The sequence below is a fragment of the Pelodiscus sinensis genome, chromosome 17, assembly GCF_049634645.1.
Source record: "Pelodiscus sinensis isolate JC-2024 chromosome 17, ASM4963464v1, whole genome shotgun sequence".
NCBI lineage: Eukaryota > Metazoa > Chordata > Testudines > Trionychidae > Pelodiscus > Pelodiscus sinensis.
Window position 1 is genome coordinate 1,037,134 of NC_134727.1, and position 13,148 is coordinate 1,050,281.

Here is a 13,148-nt window from a genome sequence, read left to right on the forward strand (position 1 = left end):
CCCCAGACTGGCCCAGCTGGCGGGGCAGCAGAGTGTGGTACTGCTGGTCACCATGCTCTCCTGTCCCATCCCCCCAGGCAGGGCGGGGGGAGGGGGGATCCTGAAGCAGCTCTGGACACTTCCTCTCGGAAGGTCCCGCAAGGTCGCCCTGCCCCAAAGCCCTGAGTGCAGAGGCCTCCTGGCAGCTCACCCCCTCCCCCTCCCTGGTATTTAATAGGGGATAAGAACCCATCAGGAGAGCTGGTGAGACCACCCAGGTGCATGGCAGCTGCTCAGGGGCACCCAGCTCTGTGTCCTGCCCAGGCAGTGGCCGGGTGAGCAGCAGCTGGCTAGAGCCCAGAGCAGGGCCAAGGGAAAAGCACTGGAAGCCCAGGGCCGAGCGGCCGGCCAGCAGCAGGGCGACTGGGGCGTGTTCTGTAACTAGCTTGCACCAAGCAATGTGACCTCCCGCCACAGCGCAGGGGCCTTACCACGAAGCCCCAGCCCGTCCCCTAGACGCAAGCGGGACTGTGTGACAAAGATTCTACACATGCAGGTTCAGTTCAGTCCCCAGTCAGTCCCCTGGCTCAGTCTGTAGCCTCGCTCTCCCAGCAAAGCCGTGCTGGTCCAGAGCGGCTTTCTGAAGGGTGACTCGCTGGGAGTTACTGAGAGGTGAGAGCCGGTGAAATACCTGTGCAAGTGAGTCTCAGTCTCCCATTCTCAAGTGGTAGCAGAGACATAGCGATCTGCCAGTTCCTTTGCATCGTTGCAATGAACAAGACTTATGCCCTTTGTGGTTAAAGTTCTTCATTTGCATTACCCAGGGCTTCTTTCTCCCTGGCTGGGGATTTAGTGGCAGGGCTGCATGCAGGGTCCGTGTTTGCTCTTGCACCGTAATGGGAGACGGATACGTGACAGCAAAGCAGGCAGCATCCATGCCGTTCCAGGAGGGTTAAATGCCCCAGACCTTCTCCCATACGAACAAGCACTTTGAGCTGCGTTGGCCTTGTGTCCAGCCAGGCATTTGTAAGCGTCCAGTGAGGCCTGGGACTTGGGCATGAGCTGCCACCTGGTCTGCCAGTGCCACCCCAGCCTCCTTTCCAATGCTTCGTGCTGCCAGAGGCATCAGTGCCATTTGGCCCCTTTAACGCTGTTAATACCCCAACACCACAAAGGCAAAAGTGCCGACTCCCATATGCAACGGAGCGGCCAATTGCCCCCATCCGAGCAGGCACAGACCTGGCTGTCAGCCCAGGAATTCAGGACCTCTGGGCTTGGGGACTGTGGCTCATTTGACTGAGGAATGAAACCTCTCACCCTGAAATGTTCCAGCTAGTCTAGTCCACAGCGGCGCAGCCTGCCAGGGTATATCTGCCCAGCACTCCACTCCGCACTGGCTGCCTAGGGACACTGAGGGCAGCGTTGGATTTCTGCTGCCATGGTCAAAGCCCTCCATGCCCTGGCTGCCTGAGAACCTCTGCCTCACAGCTGAGACCTCCCTCAACAGCTGCATTCTAGCCAAGCAGGGCTGTGAGTCAGGGGTGCCTCAGAGGGATGGGGCCTTCACAGGCGCTGGGCCTCTGGCTTATTGCCCAAAGTGACGAAAATGACCAGAGGCTGCGCTGCACTTTGCTTCTCACGCAGTCACTGGTCACACGCGGCAAACACCCTGCCCAGCCCACAGCAGTGCGAACGCCCTGACTGACACCCTTCCTGCCCCAGCCACACCCAGGCAGGAACTCGGCTGGGGAAGATGCCTGCCAGTGCCAGGGACTGACAGGGATGTGCAGGCCGAGGGCTGGGGGACAGCCAGGCTCTGGGGTCATCAGCAATAAGGCCTGGATGTGTGGGAGCAACAGAGCTTGTCTGGCCGTGTTCAAATGTGCAGTTGTAGCTGTGTCAGTCTCAGGGATTGGAGACACTGTACTGGATCATCTTCTATTGGCGAGAGAGGCACGCTTCCAAGCCACGCGCAACTAGGCCGCTGACGGGGCAAAGGGGCAGCTGCCCCAGGGCCAGGCCATTCAAAGGGGCCTGGAGCCCCTGCCCATGGCCACTGCTGAACTGGAACGATGTGGGCTGGGAGATGGGCCATGGGGCAGAGTGGAGCAGGTTGCTCTGACTCTTGCTGCTGCGAGTGCGGGGTTGGGACGGGGACCACTGCTGGGGTGTTGTGCCCTGCCCCCCCCAGGTAATCCCAACAGCTGCCCTAGGCCTTGCAGGTCCCATTCATAGGATGGTTCAGGTGGCTGCCACTGGGGCCCCCAACGCACAGGGTCTGGGGGCAGCCGCCCCATACCATCCTATGGATAAGATGAGTCTGCCTAGAACAGTTCCCGTTCCCTTCAGACCCACATAAGAAGAAAAGATTGTGGTGGGGAGATTTTGTCAGCAAATTGCTACATTTTGGCTAGCTCCTCTCCAGAAAGGCACGTTCCTGAAACTGACTCTTAATTCATAAGACAGCAGCTGCCTCAGTAGTCTGTCGTAGGGCTGTCCGATAGCTTTTTTGGGACAATCCTTTCTATTGCGATGAGAATTCCGTTAAAAGCATTTGCGGAAAATCATGCCAGTCTAGCTGTAGCCATCACGTCTAGGCTGGGCTGTGCCCTGGAGAAGCAATAAACCCTCTGTTCTTGCTGCTGCGGGGCTGCAGGGCCGGGAACCTCAGCTCCCCCTCACAGCACTATTAAAGACTGGCCCACTTATTTCTGTGGCTGTGCCTTGGGGAGGGCTCAGCTTCCTGCCCCCAGGCCCCTGAGCTGCCAACTTCCCACGTGCTCTGAGCCCTGCCCCCTGCCCCTCCCCTGGCCGGTCAATACAGGGCGTGCAGGGGCAGCGCCTCGCCCCTCCAGCTCCCACGAGGAGGCGGCTCGGCGCTGCCTCTGGCCAATGGGCACTGCGGGGCGGTGCTGGGGGCGGAGCCTGGCACGGACAGCCCCGCCCACTTCCTCCTTCCCCTGTTCAGTGGCGTTCAGCGGAGAGCAGGGCGCCAGGCCGGGAGCTCGCGCGAGCTGCGCGCGCAGCGACTCCCCCTGCAGCGGGCGGGGCCGGGCGCAGCCGCGCGCCAGGAGCCTGCCGGACCCCGCCCCCGGCCAACCCGCGCAGCCGCAGCGCCGGGCGAGCGAGCTCGTGCGAGCGCCGGGGGCGGGGCGGGGCGGCGCGGTGACGTGCCCGGTTGTGGGCGGGGCGCGGAGCGGGGCGGCGGGTGCTGGCGGCGCCGCGCCATGGCTAAGACCGTGGCCTACTTCTACGACCCGGACGTGGGCAACTTCCACTACGGTGCGGGGGCGGGGCCTGTGTGGGGGGCGGGGCCTGCAGGGGGCGCTGGGCCTGTGGGGGGGTCGGGGGGGCGGGGCCTGTGGGGGGGTCGGGGGGGCTGGGCCTGCGGGGGGCGCTGGGCCTGTGGGGGGGTCGGGGGGGCGGGGCCTGTTGGGGGGGTCGGGGGGGGGCGGGGCCTGCGGGGGGCGCTGGGCCTGTTGGGGGGTCGGGGGGGGCTGGGCCTGCAGGGGGCGCTGGGCCTGTGGGGGGGTCGGGGGGGCTGGGCCTGTTGGGGGGGTCGGGGGGGGGCGGGGCCTGTGGGGGGGTCGGGGGGGCTGGGCCTGCGGGGGGCGCTGGGCCTGTTGGGGGGGTCGGGGGGGGCTGGGCCTGCAGGGGGCGCTGGGCCTGTGGGGGGGTCGGGGGGGCTGGGCCTGCGGGGGGCGCTGGGCCTGTGGGGGGGTCGGGGGGGGCTGGGCCTGGTGGGGGGGTCGGGGGGGCTGGGCCTGCAGGGGGCGCTGGGCCTGTGGGGGGGTCGGGGGGCGCTGGGCCTGTTGGGGGGGTCGGGGGGGCTGGGCCTGCAAGGGGGGCTGGGCCTGTGGGGGAGTCGGGGGGTCTGGGCCTGTTGGGGGGGTCGGGGGGGCTGGGCCTGCAGGGGGCACTGGGCCTGTTGGGGGGGTCGGGGGGGCTGGGCCTGCAGGGGGCACTGGGCCTGTGGGGGGGTCGGGGGGGCTGGGCCTGCAAGGGGGGCTGGGCCTGTGGGGGAGTCGGGAGGTCTGGGCCTATTGGGGGTGTCGGGGGGGCTGGGCCTGCAAGGGGGGCTGGGCCTGTGGGGGAGTCGGGGGCTGGGCCTGTGGGCAGGGGAGTGGGGTGTCTGGCTGCAATCCAGTGTATGATCTGTGGGTGCTGATCGCCTCTATTGTTTCCAGGCGCAGGGCACCCCATGAAGCCTCATCGCCTGGCACTGACCCACAGTCTGGTGCTTCACTATGGGCTCTACAAGAAGATGATTGTAAGCATTGCTTGTCAGGTATTGGGGTTGGTGTCCTGGAAAGCCCTCCACATGGTTCAAATGTAACTATGTTAAAACGCGGCTATGAAATATGCTCGTCCCCATTTTATAATATGTCTTATTCTTGCTGACGAAAGTCATTTCGCCATATTAGGCTAGAACAGTGGTCCCCAACCTTTTGGGGCTGCCAGGTGCCCGGGGGCAGGGCTACTCAGGCGCTGGGCACCTGGCAGCAGGGTCACACACGCACCCAGGGGCGGAGCTGTGCACGTGCCTGGTGCTGGTGCCACCCATGCGCTGCACTCCCGGGGCCGGCGCCGCTCCCGTGCTGCACGCCCAGAGGCCGGCACCGCCCTTGTGCCATGCACCTGGGGGCAGGGCTGCCCAAACTCTCCGCACCTGGGGCCGGCGCTGCTCATGTGCCGCATGCCCACGCATGGGGCCGCCCAAACACCGTGTGCCCGGGGCCGGCACAGCCCTTGCACCGCACACCCGGGGGCAGGGCCACCCAAACACTGTGCACCTGGGGACGGGGTCGCTCATGTGCTGCGCGCCCGGGGCCGACGCTGCCCATACGCCGTGTGCCCAGGGGGCTGGCACCGCCCATGCACCCGGGGGTGGGGGCGGGGCTGGTCCCATTCACTCGGCGGCTGCACAGAAATTGCCCGGCAAGCGCCATGGCGCCCGTGGGCACCGCGCTGGGGACCACTGGCATGACTCTCTATTTGCTGGGGATGCTTTAAGTCAGTGGTTCTCAACTTTTCCAGAATTCTGTGTTCTTTTTAGGAGTTTGGTTTCTTGTCTGTATTTCAAGTTTCACTTCACTTAAAAATACATGCTTATAAAACGAGGTATAAAAATGCAAAAGTGTCACAGTGCACTATTACTGCAACATTTCTGACTTTCTCATTTTTGCCAAATAATTGCAAAATATATTGATTGAAATGTTTCTGCGATATTCCAGTGTGGTAGTTGAGCCTCTTTTTCACTTGTGAGCCTTATTCTTTTGGTTGACAGTGAAGTGACAGCAAGTTAGAGGTTTTTCTCCACATTGTGTCTCGGTGGCAGTCATAGCAGAAAATGAGACTGTTCAAAGATATGCCGACCTGAAAGATAACAGACCTCCCAAAGCATGATTCCCACAGTTAATGTACTCTTTTTCTGCATTGAACACCAGAACTAGGTTAGTGTAGAATCATTATATTTGCAGACTATGGCCTGAGGGAAAACTGAAGAATATAATCTTGCTGTCCAGCAGAGAGGTTACTGCTGCTAACATTTGGCAAGATGAACAAGGTTTCTTACCCAGTTGCGTTGAGCTGAGTTGTGCTGAATGTTGGAGAAATCATTTTGCTCAGCTCAGTTTCCCCTATTTAGGCCTCCGTGATATATTAATAAAACACTGAAAAACAGGTAAAGTCTTTGACTTGACATTTGGACTTCCAGAATTTAGTTTTCTTGATAAAAGCATTCACTTTATCGTAAAGATTCAGATTGTTGGTGTCATGGCCTTTCATGGACAAATTGTAATCATTCAGCTTGCTAGATATGTCTGCAAGGTAGGCAAGTTGTACTAACCACAGGATGTTGTCAAACACAGAAACAAACAGGGATGAATGATCAGAGAAAAACTTATTAAATGGGTATAATTCAAAGCATCCATCAAGTACTTTGCCTTTTGAAAGCCAGTGAACCTCAGTGTGAAGCAACAATTCCTTATGATCTGACCCCTTCTCTTGACAAAGAATGCAAAACAGCTGAGCATGGAATGGCATGGATTTGATAAAATTGACAGTTCTGACATACTCGTTTAAAACTTGATGCAGTTCAGAACTTTTTTATGAAACAAGATCTCTGTGTGTTTGATGCACTGTATCGTCTGCAAGGAAGAATTTTCTCTCCTAGTCATTGTCTTGGCTCCGTCAGTGCAGACAAATTTGCATACATTCCAACTCAAATCCTGTACAGGCAGTCCCCGGGTTACGTACAAGATAGGGACTATAGGTTTGTTCTTAAGTTGAATTTGTATGTAAGTCGGAACTGGCTCCAGATTCAGCCGCTGCTCCTGAAACTGACCAGGGGCTGACTACAGGAAGCTGGAGGCACCCCGCCGCCGCTGCGGCTTTGCTCCCCGTGTCCCTGGTCTGCTGGAGATGGTCCCCAGCAGACCAGGGGCACCCGGAGCAGCTTTTCTCGCCCCAGAGGTCGAGGTGGTGGGACCGCTGCGCTCTGGGCGGTCCCGTTGCCTGCGAGCTCCGGGGCGAGAGAGCCCCGTTCGTAAGTGCGGATCCGACGTAAGTCAGATCTGCGTAACTCGGGGACTGCCTGTATTTTAACAAACTGACTTTTATTATAAAAAGATCCTTTTCAGTAGTGTTTGCCTTTATACTTTTTCAAAATGTTACATGCTCATTGATATCCATAGTTTCAGAGTAGCAAATGTAAGCACTTAGCAGAGCTTCTCCACTATTATCCGTGAACTCATCAAGCTGAAGGGCAAATGTTTTTGCCATTTTAAGTTTCTCTACGAATTGAGAAACAATATCCTCAATGATTTCTTCTATTCTGTGATAGTGTCATCTGAGAAGGGTACTTTCTTGAGAGTATTGGCTGTTTTTTTTTTTTTTTTTTTAATCAAGCATGTGTTCTGCAAGCACCACGGTGGCAGGCAGAATAAGATCTTTGATTTTGCTGCCAGGAAGGAGACAGCATATGAAGCTTTGAGTGCTTTTGTAGAAAAAGTTGAAGCTTTCATTTTAAGCTGGGAAGTCTAGAACTCCACTCTTTCTGAAAAAAACCTCCTATCGGCTTACCCGCATGTACAAGGTGTTTTTTGTTATCAAATGTCATTACAAATGTGCTGGCTCCATACTTTTATTTGATAATTTCTCCACAAAGGAAACACAAAGCTTGAGGTGGATTGCTATTTGTAGATGTGACTCCAAAAACAATATATTCCTCCCAGAACTGATGGGATTTTTTTAGTCCTATTCACTTTCTTACAGCGTTTACTGTCACTGCTGCTTACAGCTCATTTAAAAATCTGAATTTTTATATTGTGCCATGACAACTTCAACTTCATTAATGTGCTTACATGCATCAGCAAATGACATAAAATGCATGTCTAGTACCATGAGTGTATGTGCATTATGTTACCGTATAATATAATATATAGAACAGTATAAATAAGTAATTGTATGAAATTGTAGTTTGTACTGACTTCACTGGTGCTTTTTATGTAGCCAGTTGTAAATGTAGGCAAATGCCTAGATGAGTTGATGTACCCACTGGAAGACTTCTGTGTAGTCCAAGTATCTAGCTTCTCTTTAAACTCTGTTATAGTCCTAGCCTTCAAAGCCTCCTCTGGCAACGAGTTCCACAGGTTGACTACATGCTGTGTGAAGAAGAACTTTCTTTTATTAGTTTTAAACCTGCTACCCATTAACTTCATTTGGTGTCCTCTAGTTCTTATATTATGGGAACTAATAAATAACTTTTCTTTATTCACCCTCTCCACACCACTCATGATTTTATAGACCTCTATCATATCCCCCCCTCAGTCTCCTCTTTTCTAAACTGAAAAGTCCCAGTTGCTTTAACCTTTCTTCATATGGGACCCATTCCAAACCCCTAATCATTTTAGTTGCCCTTTTCTGAACCCTTTCCAAGGCCAAAATATCTTTTTTGAGGTGAGGAGACCACATCTGTACACAGTATTCAAGAGGTGGGCGTACCATAGTTATATACAGGGCAGTAAGATATTCTGTGTCTTATTTTCTATCCTTCTTAATAATTCCTAACATCCTGTTTGCCTTTTTGACCGCCGCTGTACACTGTGTGGATGTTTTCAGAGAACTATCCTCTATCAAGATCTCTTTCCTGATTTGTCAAAGCCAAATTAGCCCCCATCATACTGTACGTATAGTTGGGGTTATTTTTCCCGATGTGCATTACTTTACACTTATCCACATTAAATTTCATTTGCCATTTTGTTGCCCAATCACTCAGTTTGGTGAGATCTTTTTGAAGTTCTTCACAGTCTGTGTCTGTCTTGAGTATCTTAAACAGTTCAGTATCATCCGCAAACTTTACCACCTCGCTGCTTACCCCTTTCTCCAGATCATTTATGAATAAGTTGAACAGGATTGGTCCCAGGACTGACCGTTGGGGGACACCACTAGTTACCCCTCTCCATTCTGAAAATTTACCATTTATTCCTACCCTTTGTTTCCTGTCTTTTAACCAGTTCTCAATCCAAGAAAGGACCTTCCCTCTTATCCCATGAGAATGTAATTTACACAAGAGCCTTTGGTGAGGGACCTTGTCAAAGGCTTTCTGAAAATCTAAGTATACTATATCTACGGGATCCCCCTTGTCTGCATGTTTGTTAACCCCTTTAAAGAACTCTAATAGATTAGTAAGACGTGATTTCCCTTTACAGAAACCATATTGACTTTTGTCCAACAAATTATGTTCTTCTACGTGCCTGACAATTTTATTCTTTACTATTGTTTTGACTAGTTTGCCCGGTACTGAAGTTAGACTTACCTGTCTGTAATTGCCAGGATCGCCTCTAGAGCCCTTTTTAAATATTGGTGTCCCATTAGCTACCTTCCCGTCATTAGGTATGGAAGCTGATTTAAAGGATAGGTTACAAACCACAGATAATAGTTCAGCAGTTTCCCATTTGAGTTCTTTTAGAACCCTTGGATGAATGCCATCCGGTCCTGGTAATTCGTTAACATTAAGTTAATCTATTTGTTCCAAAACCTCCTCTAATGACACTTCAATCCAGGACAGTTCCTCAGATTCATCACCCACAAAGGACGGTGCAGATTTGGTAATCTCCCTAATGTCCTCAGCCATGAAGACTGAAGCAAAGAAATCATTTAGTTTCTCCGCAATGGCTTTATTGTCCTAGATTGCTCCTTTTATATCTTGATCGTCTAGAGGACCCACTGGTTTTTGAACAGGCTTCCTGCTTCTAATGTACTTAAACCATTTTGCTATTTCTTTTTGAGTTTTTGGCTAGCTGTTCCTCGAAATCTTTTTTTGCTTTTCTTATTATATTTTTACACTCCATAAACACTGTCAAATCTTCCTTTCTATTTATCTCACTAGGATTGGACTTCCACTTCTTGAAAGATGCCTTTTTGTCCCTTGCTTTTACATGGTGTTTAAGCCACGGTGACTTTTTTAGGTCTCTTACTATGTCTTTTAATTTGGGGTATACATTTAAGTTGGGCTTCTATTATGGTGTCTTTAAAAAGTTTCCATGAAGCTTGCAGGGATTTGGCTCTAGTCATTGTGCCTTTTAATTTCTGTTTAACTAACCTCCTCATTTTTGTGTAATTCCCCTTTTTGAAATTAAATGCCAGAGTGCTGGACTGCTGAGGTGTTCTTCCCACCATAGGAATGTTAAATGTTATTATATTATGGTCACTATTCCCAAACGGTTATCTCCTGGAACTGATCCTGCACTCCACTCAGGACTAAATCGAGAATTGCCTCTCCCCTTGTGGGTTCCTGTACCAGCTGCTCCAAGAAGCAGTCATTTAAGCCATTGAGAAATGTTATCTCTGCTTCTCCCTCCTGAGGTGACATGTACCCAGTCAATATGGGGATAATTAAAATCTCCCATTAAAATCTCCCATGCACAGATCGCCCGAACCCGGCTCTTCCGGGTTGTAATCTACTCGCCCTGGGCGAATAGATTACATAGATTGTCGAGCCCTGCCCATTATTATAGAGTTCTTTATTTTGGTAGCCTCTCTAATCTCCCTCAGCATTTCTATGTCAGTATCACTGTCCTGGTCAGGTGGTCGATAATATATCCCTACCGCTAAATTTTTATTATTGGAGCATGGAATTACTATCCTTAGCGATTCTATTGAACATGTTGATTCATTTAATATTTTTATTTCATTTGATTCTGCATTATCTTTCACATACAGTTCCACTCTGCCACCCACATGGCCTGCTCTATCCTTCCGATATATTTTATATCCCGGTATGATTGTGTCCCACAGATTTTCCTCATTCCACCAGGCTTCAGTGAGGCCTATTATATCAATCTCCTCCTTTAATACAAGGTACTCTAGTTCACCCATGTTATTGGTCAGATTCCTAGCATTTGTGTAGAAGCACTTTAAAAATTTGTCACTGTTTATTTGTCTGACATTCCCCTGATGCATTGGATTCCTTTATATGTGATTGTTTGTCTGTTCTGGCCCATGGTTTGTCCTCTCCCCTCCTCTCTTTCTGACTACAGCTTAGAGAATCTCTATCAATGGATTCTCCTCTAAGAGAAGTCTCCATCCGATTTATGTGCTTCTCCGCACCAATCAGCTTTCCCCGATCTCTTAGTTTAAAAACTGCTCTACGGCCTTTTTAATGTTTAGTGCCAGTAGTCTGGTTCCACCCTGGTTTAGGTGGAGCCCATCCTTCCTGTATAGGCTCCCCCTCTCCCAAAAGTGTCCCCAGTTCCTAATAAATCCAAACCCCTCTTCCCTACACCATCGTCTCATCCACGCATTGAGACTCTGAAGTTCTGCCTGCCTACCTTGCCCTGCATGTGGAACTGGAACCATTTCTGAGAATGCCACAATAGAGGTCCTGGATTTCAATCTCTTTCCTAGCAACCTAAATTTGGGCTCCAGGACATCTCTCCTACCCTTCCCTACGTCATTGGTACCTACATGTACCACGGCCACTGGCTCCTCCCCAGCACTACACATAAGTCTATCTAGATCCCTCGAGATCCTCAACTTTTGCACCAGGCAGATAAGTGACCATACGGTTCTCCTGGTCATCACAAACCCAACTATCTGTGTTTCTAATGGTCGAATCACCCACTGTTAATACCTGCCTCTTCCTAACAACTGGCATTCCCTACCCCTCAGAGGACTCCTCAGTGCGAGAGGATACCACAACATCCTCTGGGAGGAGGGTCCCAACTACGGGATGGTTTCTCTCTGCTCCCATTGAATGCTCTGTTCCCTTGAGACTTTCATTCTCCCTAAGAGCACTGGGGCTCTCAGACTGGAGGTGGGACAGTACTACAGTGTCCTGGAAAGTCTCATCAACATAGCTCTCTAGCTCCCTTAGCTCCTCCAGTTCAGCCACCCTGGCCTCCAAAGCCCGAACTCGGTCTCTGAGGGTCAGGAGCTCCTTGCAACGGGTGCACACATACGCCACCCGCCCACAGGGCAGGTAATCATACATGTTACACTCGACACAATAAACAGGATAGCCCTCACTCTGCTGCTGGGCTTCTGTCTCCATGTTTGTAATGAATAAGTTTAATTATAAACTGGGCTTCTTATTAAATGTCTGGAATATAGATTATTATAAAAGTTATGTTTAAAGAAGGTCAGGAGAAACTAGCGCCCTCTAACCTCCCCCTCTAAACTCCCTGTTCACTGCTCCTGTTCGCAGGCTCCCTGCTCGCTGGCTCTCAGCTTTATAAAGCCCTGGTAGCCCCTCCCCCGACTAAGGCTCAGCCAATTAACAGAGGCATCTGAACCTTTAGAAGGCCACAGCACACGCTCCTTCAAAAAAACCAAACAGACAAACACAAGCTCGGCACACAGCAAGTAACCCCCCGCCCTCGCCCCCCACACACAAACACACACTACAGACAGCCACTTACCTCAAGGGTCCCGTATTTACTCCTCCTTTACCTAGAGAACCCCCTCTCAAAACTCCCTGTTTGCAGCTCCTATTCACAAGGAATAGTTTGCTTACGGCAGTAGTTGTTACATCCTACTCTGGAGCAGGTAGGCCTACATCCTCAAAAGGTGCTTAGGTGTCTAACTCCCATTGAATTATGGTTGTGACTGTTTTCTTCCACTACTTGATCTGAGGAAGTGGGTCTGGCCCACGAAAGCTCATCATCTAATAAACCATCTTGTTAGTCTTTAAAGTGCTACATTGTCCTGTATTTGCTTCAGCTACACCAGACTAACACGGCTACATTTCTATTACCATTGAATTAGGCACCTAACATCTTTGAGGATCTGGGCTTTATTACTGGCTTCTGGCTATTAAGCTAGATGGGTGGCAAGTCCTGGGTTTTTGCATAATTTAGATTCTTCAGAAGTTCAGAATTTCAAAGAGGCCTAATGAAGTGGGACAACCGGGCAGCACAGCAGTAGGTGAAATGCAATGACAGGCATGCAAGGTGATTCACGTTGGAAGGAATATATATTGCTGTCCTCTTGTATTAAGGAAAAAGAAATCCGAGCATCATGGATAACTCAGTGACAACTGATTTCCTGGTGTTGGGTCCTTAACACAATTGAGTTTTGTTTTTCTTCATTGAGGACATTGCTCTGGGGCGGGGCTGGGGGCGGGGTTTAGTCTGCAGGCTGCCCCAGGGAGAAGACGGCCCTAGCCTTCTCTCACCACAGCAGCTTGGGATCAGGTGAGAAGTGTGTCTCTGTGGTCACTGCAGCTCCAGTGAGCACAGCCAAGGGAAGATGCTTGTTCTCTGGCTGGGATGAGTCCCTTGGCACTCCCCATCCAGAGTGAGGGATGCAGCAAACTGTGCACATTCTCCTTGCTCCCTGCTGAAGGGGAACAGCCAGCAATGTTCCCAGATGAATAAGCTTCAACCCCACCCACCATCCCTAAAGGGTACCTGGGGGTGGGAGGCTTGGGGATGGAGCAGTCCATGGGACGGCCGGTCCCCAGCCAGCCCCTTTCACTTACCTGGTGATGGTCTCTTTGCTTTGCATAAAACCATATAGAAATCTCACTCCAGTCACGTCCTATTTTCCTGGCACAACCAAACCATTACCTTACTGTAAGTGATAAGAGGAAGTTGTACACTGAATTTGGTGGTCCTAGTTCTTACTGTTTCAGAAGAGTTCTTGAGCCAACAGACATGCAAATGCAA

General features: G+C 51.4%; 1 protein-coding gene across 1 annotated transcript in view; it reads left to right on the top strand.

Moving 5' to 3' along the window:
• Window positions 1–3,059: 3,059 nt before the first annotated feature.
• The window catches only part of HDAC3 (histone deacetylase 3), a 30,624-nt gene continuing 20,535 nt past the window's right edge, over window positions 3,060–13,148 (top strand). Inside the window, exons 1-2 of the mRNA XM_075900018.1 lie at window positions 3,060–3,261; window positions 4,167–4,249. Of these exons, the coding sequence (XP_075756133.1) occupies window positions 3,207–3,261; window positions 4,167–4,249 (138 nt within the window). The 5' untranslated portion in view covers window positions 3,060–3,206. The remainder of the gene's footprint in view (window positions 3,262–4,166; window positions 4,250–13,148) is intronic.